This window comes from Astatotilapia calliptera, chromosome 1 (genome assembly GCF_964374335.1).
Source record: "Astatotilapia calliptera chromosome 1, fAstCal68.1, whole genome shotgun sequence".
Taxonomy (NCBI): domain Eukaryota; kingdom Metazoa; phylum Chordata; class Actinopteri; order Cichliformes; family Cichlidae; genus Astatotilapia; species Astatotilapia calliptera.
The window spans coordinates 24,233,406-24,255,359 of record NC_137422.1 but is presented as its reverse complement, the minus strand read 5'-3'; the positions used below and the strand labels follow the sequence as shown (position 1 = coordinate 24,255,359).

Sequence of the window (21,954 nt, the reverse complement as noted above, 5' to 3'; positions counted from 1 at the left end):
AGATAAGAGCAGAGAAGCTTTGACGGGGGAGGAGGGGAAGATGAAGGGAGTGCTGGCAGCTTGTTCACCCTATCAGGCACTCTCTAAGGATGGACTCTGAGCTAATCTACTCCCTCTTTCGCTTTCATTTAATCACTGTCACTTGTATTCTCTCCATTCCACTCACATTTTTAATTTATTTCTCTAAGTCCTTTTTAGTTTGTAAAATGCATCTAAGATACTTCAATATAATGGCTTGCTTTCAACATACAGAGCCACATCTACTTATACTGTATATATACACGAACTATAGAGCAATTTTATTTGATTTCTGATGGATTTATATAATGTGGTCAGTTTAAGCCTGTGCAGAGATGACAATCATTGCCAACTGTTCTGCATAAACTACAAATGTGTGCCTATTTGATAGATGCAGCATGCACAGTTAATTATGCTTCAAACTGTTATCAGTGTTGTGGCTTTTGCACTTGGGAAAAAAATGAATAACTGCCAAGAAAATTGCCATTGGTGCATCTCTATAAAATAGCACTCAAGCTCTTTTTATTACTGAGCAAAGTTGTTGTCACATTTGCTGAAAGTAGTTTGGCAGTGTCTTGATGAAATAGACAAGGCAGTTACAAAACCTGCATATAGCGTCAGCATTAACTAAAGTACAACTGCATGGTTCCTCTCCTTGTTAGCCTGGGGAATATAATTTAAAAATTATTTGGAATTTTGCGTTGTCAGACTGCAGGACAGTTTTTCAATTTTCCTCATCTATCACCTTTGTAAGCACATATTTCTTAAATGTGCTTGAGACTAGAATTAATGCCTTGCTACCTGATGGTCTCACACAGCCATTAAATACTAGTTTTTGTTTTGTATTCTAACGTTTTACTAAGCATACATTTCCAGAGAACCTATTTCAACATGCAGCAATCACACACCTTGCTGGTTCAATCAATGACATGCATTCGACAGTAGCTAATCAATAGCACATCACTGTGCAATCTACTTATGGACATCCCTTACTGCTTGGCCCACTGGTCTGCATTACTTGAATATACTGCCCATACTCCAGGATGGTTTTATACAGCTACAACCCAATGGTAACTCATTGAGCTCATAAATTTTTTTCAGGCTTTCTGCTCTTGCTCTTGACGAAGGCGGTCACACTTTTCTCCTCTCCTCCTCTCCCTTAGCTTCCCTGCTTAGCCTCTTATGTCCTTGTCTAGTCTCGTGTTTTTTTTTAATTACTTTTACCCTGGAACACTCTCTCACAGTCTGTTCTCTAAAACCTAAAAGAGGAATTATGGATTTGATCAACTGGTCCCTAAATGCAATTGACACCCCTTTCTCAACGAGAAGTTTGGGCTTGGGTGAGCTTGAGTGCTGAAGATATCTACCTATTCGGAACCATGATAACAGGGTTCTTGCTGATCGGAGCTGGCTTGGCCCTGACTTATCGAAGAATTAAGAAAGCGGAACTGGCTGTTCAGACCCCCACAAGGCTGCCCGCTGGGATTGAAACGATGGGAAGAGGCGTGAGTTTCTCAAAATGGGCTCATTGAGTGCAGCACGGATAAGATCTTGGAGAAGCTTACGGCTGCCGTGAATACTCAGAATAAGATCTCTGAGTGCAGACTGGATTACATCTTGGAAGGGCTCGCTTGGAATAACATCTCTGAGCGCAAATTGGATTACATCTTGGGGAGGCTCACTGTGGTCGTGAGTTCTCAGAATCGGCTCTTTGAGCAAAAGAATGACAACATCCCACCACCTGGGTTGGCTGGAAGACTTTTTACTTAGCCTAGCAGGGCGAAGGACACTGTCTCAGCTGAACTCTGGACACGCACACACATACATATACACTGATATGCGCACACTCATCCCCCCTCCCTTTCCAAACGCCTTTGATGCTTGTTCCCTTCTGGGAACACGGCGGGTCTGAGCCCGCGCTGGAATGGTAGTGCTGAGCAGGATGGCTGCTGTGTTTGCTTCGGATTATTCCTCACCCCCACCCGACCCTGTGGCTTGTCACGTGTTCCATAATGTTGTGCTGTGGACATTTATGTGCTTTTTTGAGCAGAAGAGTTTTTTTGTTTCCTGTTCTCATGCTGTCCTCCCAGGAGCGCAGCATGAGTAGAGGTCTCTTTTTTCCTCTTGTACTTTCCCATTGTAGTGTATATTTCAGTGGGTTTTTTTCTGTAACACTATCGATCTCTGACCTGTATCCCCATGTGATGTCTGTGTTGTGTGTGTGTAAGGTCAGGGGGGTCCTATTTCACTGCACGGCAACCTGCACGTGGCGAATAAAGCCTTGATTGATTGACTGATTGACTGATTAATTGCATGCATCAAGGTTAAATTATGGCCTGAGTGTATTTCATTCAGTCTTAGAAGTACAGGTAAACAGGCAAGGGTTATGTGTCAGATTGCACTCATCCTTCTTGCCCTTCTTTTTAATAGCCCTGTATGATTAGCAGTTCCTTAGGTTTGATTGGCAGTATCACCATCAAAAGGAGGTGCAGAAGAGTAGTAAATTAATAGATAGGAGCTGGGGAGTGATGCTGTATCAATAAGGCAGGAGCAGAGGTGGAGCATAACAGGCAGTTCATATAGACGACTGGCACGCATCACTGAAGAGGAGACTCAATGAAGAGTGTCGTACAGGAGAAAGGCGCTTTCCCTATTTGGTCTTCCAGCCCAAATGTCCATCAGAAGTAATCTCTTATGTCCTCTTATAAGAGTGATCATCAGCGGTAAATTAACACTCACATCACAGAACGGAGCAATGCCACCGTTCCAGAGCACTTAAACCAGAGTGGATAGAATGAAGGATACAGAGACAGTGAGAAAGGGTGAGTGGAGCATTTGTTAAAGACAGGAGGATGCGGACATTGGGCAGAATGAGTCCGATTCTCCCACAGCTGTCAGGGTGTGGACATTCCTGGCTGGGCTTATAGGATCAGCCACGGCAGGGGTAGGGCCTGGTATGGTTATTGTTTGATCGGTCATCCAGCTACAGAATATGAGCTGGAAGTTATTCTCATCCATTTTGGGACTTTAGACATATTACCAGTGAACAGCGACGGAAAGCTGACAATCAGATTCTTACATTTTGTGTTTTCCCACAAAGGAAAATGCATATATACATACACAACTGCAGATAGGCTTTGATCGCACAGTTGAAGACACTGAAATTAAAATGTCTGAAAGCTATAAAACACTATAGAGCGGATACAGTAGACTGGAACAAGAGAACTAGCAGGCCTGTGAATACGCCTAAACAAAAAACAAAAAACATAATCTGCCTTTTAAATCAGATGGTTTTACAGTGCAGGTGTTTATTGTGATTAGATGCCCAAACAGCTTTTATACTAATTGCTCATTTAGCATTCAGTAGTAGGACAGCACATGAATAAATAATACTGTACATGTTTTGTTCTTCCAGACAAAACACTTCATATTCATATTCACTCTGATCAGGTGCTAGATTTGGCTGGCCTCTGTTTGACACAGAAATACAAAACAAGTTGAAGAACAAAAGATCAGAGACAAAAGCTTCATTTTTTTAAATGAGGAGAAGACATGCAGCGTACCCTGTGACTGGGTGAATTCTACAGTGGCTGTAGCGCGAGCGCGTATGCACCTTATGTGGGTGTAGGTATGTATGCACTTCATAAATATGTGCATATGCAGATAAATGTGGCTTTAGTTCCACGTGTATGAGAGCTAGAAACAGTCTCTCCTCAGCAGTGTCGACAGCGTGGCCTGATCCTATTGGAGGCAGGGTGTTGGGAGAGGGATAAGTCCAATTCTTCTGCATGACTTAAGACCATCTGCACACAGCTCGACATACAATAAAATAAGAGAATGAAGCTTCTTCTTAAAAAAAACAACAACAACAACAAAAAATAACTCTGAAAGGAGCTTTTGGATAATGGCTCATAAAGGAGTGTGAAGGAAATGGGGACAGGTCCTTGTTAACATGTCATCTGACTGGAAGTAATGTGGTGCATGTACCTCTTTGAAGACTTATATGTGTGGCTTCTCTCCAGGAGGGCCAACTGCTTTAGTATGGTGTTATTTATCAAAAGCTCAGGGTCTCACTGGGAGCAGTAATTGGAAATTTCAGAGATCAGGCTATTTAGTGCTAATTAGCAGCATTACACGGGAAGGTGACAAGTGACATGCACGGCACCCCTCCAATCCAGCCATTACCCACAGGGGTGAAAGGAACAGAAATATCAAGACACTTCCACTAACAAGGTCCCCCATCAGAACTGACTTAAAGTGCTAACTTAAAAGGTTAACCAAAGCTGCCTGGAGTAATTAATCCTTCCAGCCCTTTCAACTCTGTCAAGCCCCTGCATCGTTTCCATGTTCTGAACTATGCTGCTGTCCTGATATTACTGAAGAATTAAAAGCTAAAAGTCAGTTTGGCTCAACTGCATAAAGGGCAAAGCAGCATGGTTACACCGAGCTAAAATTAACATCTTTGCTGTCTATCAAAAGAAAAGCAATAAAGACAAGGCGCTGTCATAAAAATGCAACAAAAATACAACGGCTTTCAGCGTGTGTGAGCAGCTGTGTCTAGTCAGACTTTTCACATTTAGCCATGGAGAAAACGCAGTCATCTTCCACATCACCTAGCAAGAGAGGACATGAACATTTAGAGGATATCTAGGGCAAACGATAAGCTGCCATTCAGAAAGCCCCTCACGAGAGCCGTCTGCAGTTTTAACTGTGATCGACAGGACTGACATTTGCTGAGTCAACTTCAGACTGCAGTCCAAGAACCTCACTGGACAAAATTTTAACCTCGGCTAACATGAGCAGTGCTCTGTCAACAACCTCCCTGTATCTGTCTGACTTTTGCTAACACAAAAACTAAAAGCGGCAGATGAATCAAGTGGCACATGTGTCTAAAAGGAGGGAGACAAGTGTAATACTTCAAGACATTGTGTTTGCACAGCTCAGAGACAAAGTACGCAGTATGGTGCTGTGGAAACCGAGTCGTTAGCAGAATTTTAAGGAAATCTAAGAGTAATGCAGCAGAACTAAATGGTCAAACAGACACTGTCGAAAGTTTTTAACTAATGCACAACTAATGATTACTGCATGCTGTGTGATTTATGTGGCTTTGCATTTGTGAAAAACAATTACACATACATTTAAAAAAATAAGGGAAATAAATTTATGTGACATAAGAGATTTTCTATAGCATTTTCTTTCATGTTAGCTTTCCCTTTAATATCTGTTTTTGCAGTGAGTCATTGCAGAAAATGTTGCAAAATAATGAACAGGACTGACTTATGGAAGAAATGGATTTGCCTTCCAATTTATTTTCTGCACTGTGCAGTCATCAAGTAATTTTAATAGCATATTGTTATTATGATGCAAATTAACATATGCACAGTCAAGAATTTTTAAACAGGGTATTCCAATAAATTTTAATGTACTCAAACAAAACACAAGGTAAATTTTAAAGGTGAAAATTCATGTGAAGTCTGTTCAGAAACGTGTGGTAGCCCACTGGTCTCAAAAATCCCAAAGAAGAAACTAGAGTTCATCAAATGGCTATTTTTAAAAAACATTTTTCATTTCTGTAACTAATCCCCCCCCCACCCCCCACCCCATAACAAAAAGGCTTCAGAAGTCCAAATCAATAAACCACAAAGTGAAATCATGATAACTATGCCCATTTCTTATATACAGTCTATGATCTAGTCTTTTGAATCTTGCACCTGGAGCTTATGGTGAATCTGAGATGAACAAAAACGCATGTAGAAACTTGTCTGTACTGTTGTACTTAATACATACATGGCACACAGTGTGGTACTTTTGAGTTTTAGTGTTTCATCTGTCTACAGATAACCATGATGTTAGGTGCGTGTTATGAATAAAGGAATGTATTTAGTTGACGAATGACCCTTTTAAACTCTTTTGATGGAAACATCGATGTGGGGGAAGGTGTACGAGACTGACATTTGAGGGACTTTCATCTGCAGGTGAGATTGCAAGAATAAATGGAGTGTAAAGTTGAAAGGAGGAAACTTTGAAGTGTGTGCATGTGCATGAATTTGTTCCTCATGGGACCCCAAGGTCAAAAAAAAGGTTTTGTCTGTTTTTGGTTCTCATGAAAAAAGGATGTTATTTGGGAATTTTGGCAAAGGACAGGAAGCAACAAGATGTCCACTTAAAGATGCGATTAAGCTGGCTTTTCGGTTTCCACCTCTTACGGCATTTTACAGACTGAAAATAAATTATTTTGTGCAAAATCCTGCAACAAACTGACAAACAGTTTCGTATGCATTACGTACATTTCCATTGTTGTTCATCTGCAATCATGGGGGTCAGTGGGGTTACTAAAATACCGAAGTGCTCTTTGTAAAAACTCACACTTGTTTATATACTCACACACACTCACTATTCACCTCCTCTGTTCACCCCGCTAACCCCCATTACCTCTCTGTGCTGACAGTGAGCTTTTCAGGTCCAGGCGACAGAAAAGGGGCTCCTGCCTCCCAAACGCTGACATGCTCAAACACACCCCTCCCATCATCACCCTTTCCACTGTACTCCCTGAGCCACTCATTGTTTGTATTGCTCACCTTTCCCTATCTGTGTGCCATTCTGCAGCTCTCATCAGAATAAACCTTGAGTAAGTTTTCTGTGTCTTCTGGTCCCTGGTAGCTACAGTCCTGCGATCCAAGAAGTAATAGGAAGTGAGACGCAGCAATACAAGGGCTGTGAAATGTACACTGATCAGTCACAACATTAAAACTACTGACACTTATGTTCTCATTACAACGTAATATTCTGCTTGGTAATCTTGGATTCTGTTGTTTATGTCGATGGTAGCCTGGCATGTACCACCTAACTAGCAATCTTTATAGATAAAGGATCCCCACCCAGTCGGTACACCACACTCTGACAGCAGCAGCCTCCCACACCCTGCCCCACCACATGAAACTGCTCAGGAATGGGTCGATACTACCAAGAGCCCAAGCACTGACCCAAGGCCCGAAATGAAGGAATATCTGTAGGATGTGCAGAAGCCCACATGAGGGTTAATGAGCGGGACCTACAAAACACTAGGCAAATGGTTTTAATATTGATGTTGACATGTGGATATTGGTCACTGGACACGCGCAGTTGAGTATAAAAACATTATTCTGTGCTCTTAAGAAGCTGGACATGCTCCTGTGCTCCTGGACTGGATTTTCTAAGTGTTCCCAGTGATATTGACGAAAGTCACCTTTGAACAATTGTTTATATCGTTTTACTTTTTTACCAAGCCTGGAGAGGCAGCTTGCTCCCCTAAGCTGACTGACCGTCTAAATGCAATCCAGTATTGATCGTCCTTCCTCGGGCCATTCACACAGCCTTGCTGAGGACACATTAAATGTGTTATAAGTCATTAAGAGCTCCAGGTCTCAAATCTCACATGTCTAGGTTAAAATATATTGACGCAGTGTGCGCTGACAAACTTTGTATTTTGTGAGGCAGCCTGTAGGTGTGTGTGCTGACACCTGGATCGCACGTGTGTGAGAGCTTGTGTGAGTGTGATGGTATATAAGCCCGTGTGAATGCACAGTATACCCTTTCTGTACTGTGCTGAACATTGGGGAGCATGTGTCAGTGTATGGGTGTGTTGGGTACATGCAGAGACATTGAATCTGTGCGTGATTGTGCTTGTGGTTTGCGTGTGTATAGGGAGCCGACTCGTCCTCTCGCTGCCCCGGGGGCTCAGAGCCCATTTCCTGTTGTGCAGCGTGATAAGTTTCCCTGTCAGATCCTCCCAGCACCACTATATTTCTGATAAGCTCCACTGCTAGTTTTCCCGACCTCTGGCACAGAGATCAATTTGAGATTGATTCAGAATGCCCTGCTGGGCCGAACTGGAAGATCAATTTGAGATGGATTGTTCATGCCAGGGGGCCAATGACACGCAGTGCAGTGCTCACTTGCTTTCTCTCCTTTGCTTTCTTCACCCCTCGCTCTCCCTGAATGCTGTTATTTCTTCCTCTCTCTGCATTTTTCTCTCTTACGTACCCGTCTCCCAATTGTTTCACACTTGTCTTGTTACGGTATTACACCCTGCCTGTCTTTCAAGTTTCTGCATCAATCTTTATTCATGCCTCCTTTTTTCCACCTGCTTGCCTTACATTCTCCTCCCAGTGTGGAGAATGCTGTGGGGATAGAGATGACTTCATTAGCAAAGGGGCCAGCCACGGTAGAGTGATAAGCCTGTAGGACAGGAAAGATAACTCATCTGGCCTGGTAATGCTCACAGCCACACAGTATATGGATATAAACCAACAGAAACACACACACAGAAAGAGATAGATTTTTCTTCCTGGTGAATATGGCCCTTCGTGCCATTATGCCCTGAGCCACCGGTGTCACCATTGCTGGCTCATGACCTTATTTCCAAAGAACATTGTGTCTGCAGCCAGCCTGCCGCTCCCTTGCTCCTTCCTTCGAACCGCTCGAACCCTATCTTCTATCATCTCTGTTGTTCTCTACTCTCTCAAAGGCTTTGTCAGTGGCCCTGAAACCAGCAGATGCACTTTCCTTCTGTCTCCATGGAAAGCGACCTTTTCCCCAACAGTACATCCACCTCTGACTGCACTGACCTTTACCCACAGTCCAGCCCTAGTCATCTCTCAGGAATGCACTGAAAACGGCACATCACACAGGTGCATTCATGCGGCGAGCAAGCTGACAAAGGACAGAGAGAAAAGCTGGACACAAAAATGAAAATGACAGTTATGTTGTAAAATTGATGTTCACGTGGAAAGGGGAGGGAACAGTAGGCTTTGATGAATAGTTAGTGGGCTGTTTTTGGCCGAGGCACAAGTCAAGGCTGCCACCATGGTCTCTCACTCACTCTCTCAGACAGTCAGACTCTCCTCCCTTGTCACTTTGTCGTACACACTAAAAGAAACGTGGTTGTGATGAGAATAAAAAGCTTCACAGAGAAGTTCGCGCTACTTTTACTTGTCCTGGTTAGTCGCTGCTGGACACATGTCAGAGGTTATGAAAAAATGCAACAAGTGCTTTGTTCAAAATCTACTAACGTCTAAAGTGACTAATCTGGGTTCATTTCTGTCAGCATTTTGTGTAATGTTTTCAATATAACAGATTTCCACTTTTTCACACGAGCGTAAATGAGTTGCACACAAGTCTTCAACACTTTAAATAATGCAGTGTTCAGGATTTGACACAATTAATACTCAAATCTTCTCGATCTGGGAATGAGCCGTGATATCAAAACATGGAGACACATCGTCTGGCAGAACAACAACAACGCTGCTCACAAAGAAAACACGGATGCATTAGTCACACAGACAAAGAACTTCCTCCACACTTGATTTAACTTAATTTTTCCAAGGTGCAGACATAAGCAGAATATTTGTCCTATTTGTAAGGATAAATTACATAGCGAGAAATCCATCACTGTAAACTGGAATACACAGCAAAGTACTTTTTAAACAAATGGACACCAAAGCAATAGGTGAGCTATTTTATTTGTTAGATACTTTTTGAATGCAGATGAAAAACATCCAATATCATATCCCTTGCTCAGTTACTTTTTGCAAAGTTAGCAAGGACAGGGCAACTACTTCGAGTTTATGAAAGGAAATAAATGTTATTTTACTCCTACCATGCATAAGTCACACAATCTCAGATATGAGCTCACACTAGTCTTGGGCATAGATCAGGAACAATGATATCATGTCAATTCTAAACCCAAAGCCCACGCTGGGAAGAACACAGGAGGCGGTGTAATCAGGTTTTGCATCTATTTTACATATTTATTTCTCTTTATATGTTAGAAGTGACAGAAGTCAGTTTTTTGCATTTCTAATAAATGTGAGGCCTTTTTTTAGTTTCTCATTCTGTGCAAACTGCACTCCTCTCTCTATAAATAATGTTTACAAATGTCATTTTAAAAATTGATTACAATGTGTTGTGCGCACATTTGGCTCTGGGTAGGGATCATAACAGCTGGTAGTCAGCTGCGTTGTGACAATTGAGAGACACAGAACTGTATCCAGCAGAAAGAGGTCATTCTTAAAATCGGCGAACATTGACAGTGCCTCAGTTTGCCCTTTGCTTTTGCACTGCTGGTGGATTTACAGATGTCAGCCAACCGAGCCTAAGGCGAGACCCTCATATACAAACTGTCAAAACAAGTGCTGCATGGAAACAAATGAGGAGGAGGAGGATATTGTTTTTTAAGATTCAAATGTAGGTTTATGGGTTATTCCCAACACTGCCGTCTTGAATGACAGCTTAAGCTTTATGTCATCTGTCTTTTTTAAGAGTTTTTATTGGTCTTTCATGCTGTAAAACTAATAGTGCACGCCATGCACAGTCAAGACAAGTATGTTTAATTGAAAGCTGTAATAGGATGTGGCTGTGTAGTGTATATATCCTACCGAATGTTTGGAATTTAATATTCATCTTTGTTTGTTTTCTTTAAAATAACTTGGTTTAAACCTGTCTGCTGGTTCTTCTTTCCCCATCATCAGAGGTGACAAAAGTACAGACATTCAGTATTTAAGTAGAAGTACAAATACTTCTGTTAAAAAATACTCAATTAGAAGTACTTATATTTACTTCAAATCGAGTACAACTTATTTAAAAGGCTCTGAAATGTACTCAAAGTAAGAAAGCTCTTTTGAGGACACTTTTACAAGCTATTTTTGTGCGATGCCATCTGAACCTCGTACTATAATAATTTCACAAAATTCTAAAAGCACATGAGAAGACAAACTTTATTTTAGTCCAAATTTAAATTCTAATGAATGTACCCAGCTTGAATCAGTTATGTAGAACATGAGGCTAGAAGAAAAGGAGAATTAAAAATATATATATTTTCTGTTGCCTGTGAAATGAGCACAGTCAGGGTTAAAGGGGGATTCAGTGGGTGGAGGAACCTTAAGATCGACTGCAGTGGTTCCACGTAGGGAAAAGAATCACATCCCAGAATAACTTCTATTGTAAGATCCATTCGATTTTAGATGTACAGGCTGTGATCAGCTGACCTGAGGTTTACTGTTTACTCTTTGTGGATCTACACAACTGAATTCAACAAGATGTCAGCAGATGTTTCATGAATGGTCTTTGCTGATTTCCATCCTCTACACTGACAGTACAATGTTTACACTGTCCTTCGTTCAGTGAATGAATCTAAGCATCATCAGCTTAAATTCAAATTCATCTCTGCAACACTTAATCTAGCCTAACTCTGACCATGAACACCAAAGCCGCTGTGCACCAGTCACACACTGTTCTTTGCTTTACAGCCATCACAGAACATTAAACTGCAACCTTTAAATACCACACAGTTAGTATAACTTAGTATGTTTTCCAGGATGTTTCACAACACAACTTTACATCAAATACAGATCCAAAATCTGGTTTAACAAATGAGGTGCTATATCAGATACAACTTATATCTCTTTGTAATTGATAACCATTAGGATTGCTTTTTATGTGTTACTGTTAAAGGGTGCAGAGACTTGAAATAATAACTCCCCTCAAATGTCTTAAACCAAAGGTAACACGTCTGTTTTGAAAATGTAAGTGGTAGGAAATATAGATATTTGTGTTAAAATGTAGGACGTAACAGTAAAAAGAAAAATAAGTACTCAAGTAAAGATACCTGAAAATCGTGTATAGTTACAAAGTATTTGTACTTGGTTACTCGCCAGCTCTCCCCATGTGTGACAACACATTCCCATTCACAGTGCCAAGCTTGGAGAGTACACTCAAGAGCCACTTTGATACATCTGTTCAACAGCTTCTTAACTCAAAAATCTAATCAGCCAATTACATAGCAGCAACTCAATGCATTTAGGCATGTAAACATGGTCAAGACAGCGTGCTGAAGTTCAAATTGAGCATCATAATGGGGATTAAAGGTGATTTAGGTGACTTTGAAAATGGCAGTTGTTGACACAAAAAACGGCTGGTCTGAGTATTTCAGAAATTGCTGATCTACTGGGATTTTCCTACACAGTCTTCTCTAAAGAGAACATATATTATTTTATGACACAGTTTGGGCCCTTTAATTTGTAGACAGAATAAGAAAGGCTGAGATGGTTTTTACATGTGCAAAAGAGAAACAGTGAAAGGATTTTGAATATGGAGCTGCCAGGCAACAGGAAAAAAAGGGTCCACAGAGAAGATTCATGGATGTAGTAAAGGAGGACATCCAGAGGGTTGGTGTGACAGAAGAGGATGCTAGGGTTAAAGTGAGATGGAGGCAGATGATCTACTTACGTGACCACTAAAGCTATTATACTCTGTTGTGTACACGGACAGGGACCCAAAATTAAGTCACAGGTACCTAGCGGTCCCTAGTGGACTTGTGGATGTGGAAAGCATAAAACCTGTTTAAAGGGACCAGCCAAAGGAAGAAGAAGAAAACTTTGGGCTCCTTAGTACCAAATGAATATTGTTTAAATGTACCATCTTCTAATGGCTGCTTCCAGCACGGTAGCACACCATGTCACAAAGCACAGGTCATCTCAAACTGGTTTCTTGAACATCACAATGAGTTCACTGTACTCATAGCCTACAGTCACCTCAATCCAACAGAGCACCTCTGGCATGTGGTGGACTGGGAGATTTACATCACTGATGTCCGTTGATGTCGACATATCTGCAGCAACTGTGTGACGCTATCATGTCAATATGAAAAAAAACCCTTGAATTTATGTATTGATAAATTAGGGATCTCTGAAGGCAAAAGTGTACCTAATGATGTGGCTGGTGATTTTATAGTGTTACCATAACCAATAAAAAAAAGAGCAACATTAAATGAAGTTAATAATATGACCTAAAATATTTCCTGTCACTCTCTTATCCATCGCCGTGCTGTCAAATTAGCTTTTAAGTTCTGGTTCACTGTGTATAACGTAGGACTTCATCATCTACTGTTTCTGGCCACTTCAGAGTTCATATTTGCCCCTTCTGCCCCCTTCAGCGTCTTTGAGCTGATCTAACAGATGGCTCGCACTGTTTCCATCCTAACACCGACTCCTCTATGAGTAGCCCCTCTCATAATTAAAGAAGAAATCAGACGAAAATACCAGTGACCAGATGCTCAGCACATTGCCACTCGGTTTCAAGGCTACCCTCCTATCCCCCTCCTCTGTGCCTCTCTCCTTCCCCTTACCACTGAGAAAACCAATGGAGCAGCTAGTAAAATGAATACTGTAGTAACCTTAAGATAGACTGGACATACTTCGGGGAGAAAAAAAATTACAACTACAGCCACAAAAGTCTTATCACACATAACAAGGGGAGAAGAAAATATTAGTTAACATGACTATGCCTGTGTGTTATTGTTCCATCTTAATTATAACAGCAAGTGCTTTGAGAGACAAAGACTAAACAGCAAGCCTCCCTCCATCACCCAACCCAGTCTTCTATCCCAAGCCATGGGTTAACTATACATTGACCGCACACACACATTCAAGCACACACGCTCCTCTGAGACCCCTCATATGGCACCTGAGCCTTCCTATATGGGCCACACAGTACAGTGCAGTGAGCTTTGTAGTAATGCACTGGAGCACACAAGGGCCACGGCTGCAGCATCAACAGCATCTGGGTTGTGGAACATTTGCCACTCGCTACACCCCATCACTGCTTCCACAGCTGTGGCTCACTAATAGAGAGGACCTGTGACAGTCAGAAAGCATGAACGATAAATGATGACAACACCCATATGTTGCCAGGGTCGCTGTAGAGGAAATAGCCTGGGGGTAGATATAGTGCATGAGAGAATGGCAGCAGGAAGAGACAGAAGAAAAAAAACAAACGTGCTTGATATCATGAGGCAAGAAATGACTTGCAGTGCATTAAGACATCAAATGAAAACCTTTATTGGGTTTTACTATCAATAGAATTTTTATTGTGAGCTTCATAATCCAGCTTTCAAGCCATAATAACAGTTTAGAAAGAGTGGTAGGCTACATGGTTTTGGATGAGTAGATTACACTGCTTTAGCATCTTAGACATGACTTAGAAAGTTTGTTTGCAAAGTAATCTAGGCCACAGGCGAACGTTTGCTGGCCAGCGCTGTGAGAATAGTGGGAGGGAGTAGTCAGGGCACGCTGCTGCTAGCAGCACAAAGCAAGATTACTGGAGCCTGGACAGAGAGATTTTTTGGTAGCTGCCTCACAACATTTTCATGTGTAACTGTAGCTGTACTGCTCACATTTTCTTTAGAAATCAAAATATATATGTTATGCAGAGGAATTGTAAACACTGCCTTCCAGTAAGGCCAAAAGAAAGCATTTTATTCCTTTTTATTTTGTAACTTACTGTCATGCATTTGATTTTGCCATCAGTCTAACGGTTGGTAATTTTGGTTTGTCTTGATAACTGTTGATGGATTACCTTTTAAAATGTATGGAGAAAATTGTCCATATACACAAATCCTCATGGCATAAACTTTGTTGAATCTTCCTCTAGTGTCACTACGAGTTTGTGATTTGTCAGTTTTATTAAATTGTGTCCCTTTCAGGATGAACTGTAATAATGTAATCCTCTGACTATCCCAGCGTGTCTCAACTCAGGTACTTCTGTTAGCAGGCTGCACTCATGCAGTGCATTTTGTGAACATCAGCAATTTGATGCGTGTCTGACCATAATGCTAAATTCATTTCCAGGGAAGAGAACAGTTGTGTTTAATAAAACCAAGATGACACAACACGTGTGATGTTTGGTTTGAGTTGCAGGGCAACTTCCTTACATTCTGGTCACTCAGACGCTCAGGATGTTGGACATTTAACCATCAAGAAACCAGTTGCTCACCAAAACTACTTGTAACTAGTTGCCAAATACAAATAGAAAAATAAATAAATAAATGCAGTAATGGGCAGCCACTGATTTTTCCTACTCGCAAGGACACTGCTGTCCTATTTTTCCTTTAGTGTGACTGAGCCACTACACGCAATTAATCTTCTTCACGCTGGGTGAAAATTGTTTGGTGGTTTGTGCTATGTGGCTAGAAAAATGACCACATGACCACTAAGGGTGAGAAAAAGGCAGTTTTTCATCCTCATGTTTTGTGACAGTTAGTTAGTACACCATCATGCATTCATGTACCCTTAAATGTGAACAGACTCAAAATAGTTTGAGTTCCACACTAGTTTGAGTGATGATCAAAACTCTGCAAAAATAATTACATCCACAAGTCTGTGCTGTAAGTGATATATGTCAGTATAGTAATCTAAATTGTTTATCAAAACAATACCTGCTTATCATTAGAACAGCATTGTCCATAAATACGCTGACGTGAAGATTAGCATCAGGCTTAAAGCACCACTGCACATGCGTCACAGAGCGACCCGCATGACTGTAATCATGTTTTTTGCATGTATTAACAGGCTGGATGTGTCCCGTGCTTAGTTTAGCCTGCTGGATGTGTCTATAAGCCTCAAACGACCACAGAAATCCAACGTCCTCTGCTTTAAGTCTATGTCATTTCTGCAAAATATCACGGAGGCTATATCAGGCTACATTGGGGTTGCTACCTCAGGTGTTTTCCACTGGGTGTTAGTCATCGTGAGTATGTGTGTTGTATGACTAACCTCATTAATGCATGCAGTGCTGTTGAATAACTGCATGGTGGAATGGCTGAATAATGTTTGGGGGTTCAAGGTTTAGGCAGGGCTGGTTAGAGGGATTGGAGCAGGGAGCACAAGTAGAGAGCTGGATTAACTGTTTTCAAGGACATGCTGTCTACATAATACATAATGACCCATATTGCACTATTTTTACATCTATACACCACTCTAATATATGATGAAACCAACAGAAGGACATCAATACAGCTGCCTTGAATTGAAAATCATCAGTGTGTATTGTGGAGCTGGAAACACATGTGGAGGCCCTGTTGCACAGAAGATAGAATATTAATGAGATTTTCTGATTGAGACCGAGACAAACAAGTTGGCCTCAATATCAGTACATCTGTTAATATTCATTTTCTATTCTTGTTTGCATTCCTAACCTACTTTGCAGTATTTTTTTTATCCTAGAGTGGACGTCCGGCAACATATTTTAAAAATTAATGTTTTTCTCATCTTAGCTTCTTAAATGTTAAAAAAACACTTTTGTATGCTTTCAGAAACTATCATTTAATTTGGGAATTTGGTGACTTTTTCTAAATTTCTTGGACTTTTCTATTTTGTTCCCCTTTGTTTTAAATTAATTTTGAAGGACATACATGGATTTACAGAGTACATACAATGAGCCATTACCAGTGAGTGCTACAAAATGAGGATCGACTCAAACTTAACAAAAAGACAGTACTCTCTGTGGTTTGTGCTAATAAAAGGAGCTTTGGCCTACAGAGCCGCAGCCAGAGAAAAATCTGCAGTTCAAAGAGAGAGTTCGAGTTGAGTAATGAAGCCATGAACGAATTCAAACAAGCCCACACACTGTCATCTCTTCCACTACCCCTCCAACTCCCTTCCCCAGCCATCTGAGCACAGAGTTTACGTTAGTGTAGCTGCACACCGCAGTATTGAACTGTCAGCAATAAACAGTAATCAGCTCCAATCATATGTGTGCACTACATCAACAGATGGATTCAAACATTGACTGATGGAGACAGCACCTCTGGCCAAAATCAATAGCAGCTTACATACACTGGTATGAAGCTAATAACAAATAATGCTGCATTGATTGGAAAGCTGAGGTGCAACCATTGAGTTACAGATAAAGGGCTGCAGCAAATAATAGAGCGCATGATTATCTCTGAGTGTGTGGGGGATAGGAGAGTGTTCCTGTGTGTGTGTGTGTGTGTGTGTGTGTGTGTGTGTGTGTGTGTGTGTGTGTGTGTGTGTGTGTGTGTGTGTGTGTGTGTGTGCTTTGTGGGTGTGTGAGCTTTGTGGGCTTTGTGGGCTTTGTGGGTGTGGGGAGGTGGGCGGTGTCATACTCACCCATAAGTGGTGTTGCTGGCCCTCTTACTGGCTGCCCTAGAGCGGCTTGACTTCAACTCTCCACTCATGCTCATGTCTGCATGAAAGAGCAACCAATTAACTTTGTACTGATACAGTAAAGAGCGACATACTGCAACACAACAAAGAGAGAGTACAACACACACACACACACACACACACACACACACACACACACACACACACACACACACACACACACACACACACACACACACACACACACAGGAACCTCCATTTTTATTTCCTGTCTGCAAGGATACATTGGAAACTTGGCACAACCTCTAAAAAGCTCAACTGAGCTCTGATCTCACTCTTTCTCTCCTGCAAACACTTTTATATACATGTTAGCCATTTAACCATAAACCATCTTGATTACAGGACACACCAGCAGCTCACTGCTCTCACTGTGCTTGCTCTCTTGTCAATTTACCAAAGGTGAGTAAAAGACAAAACAAAAACAGGCAGGAGGTAAGCAGCAAAGAGACGGGGAGAGGAGAGAAGTCCAGTCTGACATGGACAGATGGGTGGTGAATGGAGTGTGACTGGGCCAGCTGCACATACACTCGCACAGCATGATTGTCAAATGGCTGGAAGCGACAATTAATTAAGTATGGGTTTGAAAGTGTGAAAAGAAATTTAGACATACGTATGCGCCTTTACCTCCCAAAGTAGACATAGTATTTTCATGAAAAAGTGACTACATCTCCTTACACTAAAAGGACAAAAGGCCTACACATTATCTTTTAAATATAATGGCTCGGCATTGTGTGCCAGGAAAACAAAACTGAGTTTTATAATGAGTTTGCTGAGCAACAGGATGACTGTATGATTGACTGCGTGATGAAGCCATTACACAGGAAGAGAGGGGAGGATGCTGCTGAGCACAGTTGTGTCGCTCAACAGGAGCAAAACCTCAGGAGGTAATCAGAGTGCTATCAGAGTAAACAAAATCCTATATACACCACAGTTAGCTCCTCCTTTGCAGACTTCACATCTATGCCCATGCATGTATGCACGTATATATATATGTGTATTATACTTTGTTTTGTTTTGGGGGTTTTCTGTTCAGAGGTATAGTTTCAAAAAACAAGGCAAACTGCGTTTTGAATTAAAGTGACTTCACATAAATGACAACTTTTTTTGGTGAGCCACACACAGATTCTGCCCTATAGTTGGCTACAGAAACATAGAGGCCCATGAAAAAGAAGTGACCTCACAGTGTTATAAAATACTCCACCCTGCTCTAACCACGGTGAACGCAAAGGAAAAAGTGATTCATGGTTGTTGTGATGCAATATGCATTTTTTCCCCTTGCAAATACCAAACAGTCTCACTTTAAGCAGCTACATTGTGCATTTATTAGAGCTATAAAAAAATAATAACTTGTTTGAAAGACACTACTATTGTAGGCCTTTGGATAAAATCATCTGCTAAATGAATATAATGCAGACTAAAGAGTTTTGAGGACATACATATAGTATTGTGGATCATATGTCAAAATTGTAGCTTTTATCATGAAAACATGTTGCAGATTACAACCACTATGTTTCACTACTGTCATTTATTATCCATTTATACCATCCATTTTATTGGAGGGCAATCACAAGTAGACTATTATTTTAGTTTTATTTCTATTTTTGCTTCTAGTTTAGATGACAGATTTAAGAAAATATATGGTTTAAATATAAACACATAATTGAAACATTACTACATCATCACCGTGTGGTTAGAAACCGTACAGACAGCAATTCTGCAATACGTGCAAAATTGGATTATTTTCAACGAATACTAATATTTCAGCCATAACAAGATTGTGTAGTGATTCAGGACTCATTTACAAATCCATGACCAGCCTGAGAGATTCCAGGTGCAAACTGGCAGGGAGATATAGAACTCAAACGGCAGTATAATCTGATAGACAGTTATTTCGTAAAACTGGCTCAAAGAGCATCAGAGGACACAGCAAGGTCACATGCGATCAGCTGTAATGGGTTATAAAGCCTCAGCCTCCGCCACAGTCCATCACTATGCTTTGTATCAGCGGATGTCAGGCTGACTGCCAGAGTGCCGCTTCATACCCAGCCAAAGTTAGAGCCAGCTTAATCACACTACCTGGAAACAAAATTACATAGACACAATGTGGAAAAGCTTTTCTTATTCTGAGTTTTCAAAGCTAGAAGGAGCCTAGATTTCCCCTGAAGATCCCAGTCAATCAGCACCCACCCTGCTCTAATGAAACCTTGAACCTGGATCAAAGTTAGGAAATAGGAATCTGTGTATTCACCTCATTGGAAAACACTGAAAGTTGCTTTAAGAGTCTGCAACACATGCATTAAGGGGAGTCTGTGCACAGCACTTACTTTATTTTCACAGATTCTTTTTTAGCAAACAGTCTGAATGCACACACACACACACACACACACACACACACACTTGAAGTCACGGATGTGTGGGAGATTGGATAATGTGATCAGATAAAAACAGCTAAATCTGCCGTCTTCTATCATCATTTTTATTTTCATCCCAATTCTTCAATTTATCACGCGTTGGGCTGAACCGCATCCCTAAATGTTTGATGTATTTTTCAGTGTAATTTGATTCAACATCTTAATCGAGTAACTAACTTCAGAGCAGAACGCAAACGCTTGAGCTGCAGACTGACACTGAAATTTTCAGAGGCATTTAATTCAAATGGAATATTTGGTAATACCGTTCGCACACTCACTTTGCTTTTCTGAAGCGCTGCATCCTAAAAGTAAAAGAAAAGAGAGCGCGTATGGCTGAACGCTTTTGCAACAATCATTTAAACCAGGACTGCAAAGCTGATTTCAATTTAGCAGATTGGTTAAATTACAAAAGAACCTTGATAAAAGATTAAACTACAGTAAGATATTTTCTGCTCTTGTATTGTTCTTTGTCTGTCCTTAGTGCCTTTTCTTTTGATCACTGGTTATTGGCTTTACTTAAGCCTACTACTTATTCTGGACCAGAACAAATTTGTCAAGGCACAGTATACAGTACTATCAAGCAGCACAACCAGAATAGCAGAAATTAACATTTTATTAACCTAAATTTGATTTAGACTTACAGTTGATGATATCATTGTGACTGTAGGATCACATAAATCCCCCTCACTTGTCATAAAGCTTATTAATTAATTCACATCCTGGTAGTGTTGACGATGTCTAGGTATAAGTGCAGCGTGTGCAGGTCTTGTCGATATGCCGAGTCTCTGCAACCATGAACACTTAGTTTCCACTCACAGATAAAAACACGAAACTGTGTAACATAAATTATTACTTACAGCTCTAAGGAACAAATAAAAAACAGGAAATATACTGTTTGTTGGCATGGATACATGGTAAGTTGAGAGAGATGCTAGTGTGCTAAAAACCACGTCTCAACAGTGAAGCAGATTGCAGCATTATAGTGAGGGAGACGACAACAGTGACTTGACTTTATTTTTGCACTGTGGAAGTATTCAACAGTTTAAGATGCGTTTTACTTTCACTGTGGAGTCTTTTAGTCTATACTGACCTTGTCTGAAGCCTCTGCTTCCCCACCAGACAAGTAGCTTTGAGAACAGACTGAGGTTTCCAAACTAGTGTGGAAGTTGTGAGAAGATATTGGCACTGTGCCTGCATGGTAATGTAGTCTTATTAGAAACTGTTCATGGATGCACTGTTCACTTTGCAGATGAAGAAGAAAACTAAAGAAATCTCAATCCATATGGAGAGATGGGTATTACAACATAATTAAGCTATAAGTCATTTCACTAGCAAAAGCCTTTGTATCCTGACTAGACCATGTGCTGACCTTGCCAATATGAGAAACACACTTGGCTTTTGCTTAAAGGTAAATTTGCCTGAAACACCTCTTAATGCATCACAGTGTTTAACATCCTCAAGTCCAGTGTCTCCTATATTACCACAGCACCTTCTGATTGGACTAATGTTTACGGACAGGGAAAAGCGAGAAAAACAGCTCTGAGGTACAAATGTAGAGAAACCGGAGCTTCAGGCTGAAGTGCACAGATGAGCACACAAAAGCTGAAAAGCTTCCAGGATGAAGGGGGAAAATGGCAGTGGAGAGAAAAGGAATGAGAGGAACAATGGCAAATACTGTCTTTCAGAAACACCGTGGTGCATGCAAACATCCACTAAAACAGGCATCATCACACATACACAAGGAAACACTTCGGTATACTCACATCTTGGACTGAACAGGGTCATATCAGGGATGCAGAACAACCAGAAGACTGTTGAGTGGAAGGACTAGCCGAGGATTTCTTTCCTTCTGTTTTATAACTCTCTCGTCTTATGTCCTCACTCTCAGACTATGTGCGCGGTGTTGTTTGCGTGTACGCGCGCCGGTAAGCGTGTGCTCAAAATACTGTTTGGCTGATTGCTGTGATACTACTGAGTCAGTGACAAACCAGCTAGAGAAGCACCAATGGGATGTACCAAATTTGTTATTGTGGCAGGGGCGTACGGGAGCACTGGAATGTTCCATTAGCTGGAAAACTGGAAGGAGGGTAGGATGAGTGCGCAGCTGCTTCTCCCCACAGCAACAGGAGCTTTGGCAGGAGCTTCGGGCTTACAAATTCAAACCAGGCGAAAAGGAAGCTGCTATAGTGCATGTAGTGCGTGTGTGTGTTTGTGTTTGCACTTTAATGCATGTGTCAAAGAAGAGCAGAAGCCTGAAGGCACAGGTGTGTGTTTGTTTCACTTCACATGTGCACTATACAGAACTGTAGTCTCTACTGTATATAATTAGCACGACTAAAAGTAATGCAATAGGGAAATAAATTTTCCACAATCAAAGGACAAAAGTGACCTATTTCCCATAGTTTCCCGTGTCATTAACATGCAGCTGTCTGCTAGGTTTCACCTCTTTTATGATTTTTCATGCTTTCAACTGTTTTTCAGGTCAATTTTGGTGCATTTTAATACAATTATCTGTCAAATAATAT

General features: G+C 41.0%; 1 protein-coding gene across 2 annotated transcripts in view; it reads right to left on the bottom strand.

The window, feature by feature from the left end:
* Positions 1-21,430, bottom strand: part of LOC113023476 (uncharacterized) — a 40,984-nt gene extending 19,554 nt beyond the window's left edge. For both annotated transcript variants that reach the window (XM_026169505.2, XM_080302996.1), the window contains exons 1-2: positions 21,193-21,430; positions 16,962-17,037 (exon numbers count right to left, since the gene is read on the bottom strand). In XM_026169505.2, the coding sequence (XP_026025290.1) occupies positions 16,962-17,037; positions 21,193-21,214 (98 nt within the window). In that variant the 5' untranslated portion in view covers positions 21,215-21,430. The remainder of the gene's footprint in view (positions 1-16,961; positions 17,038-21,192) is intronic.
* Positions 21,431-21,954: the final 524 nt, after the last annotated feature.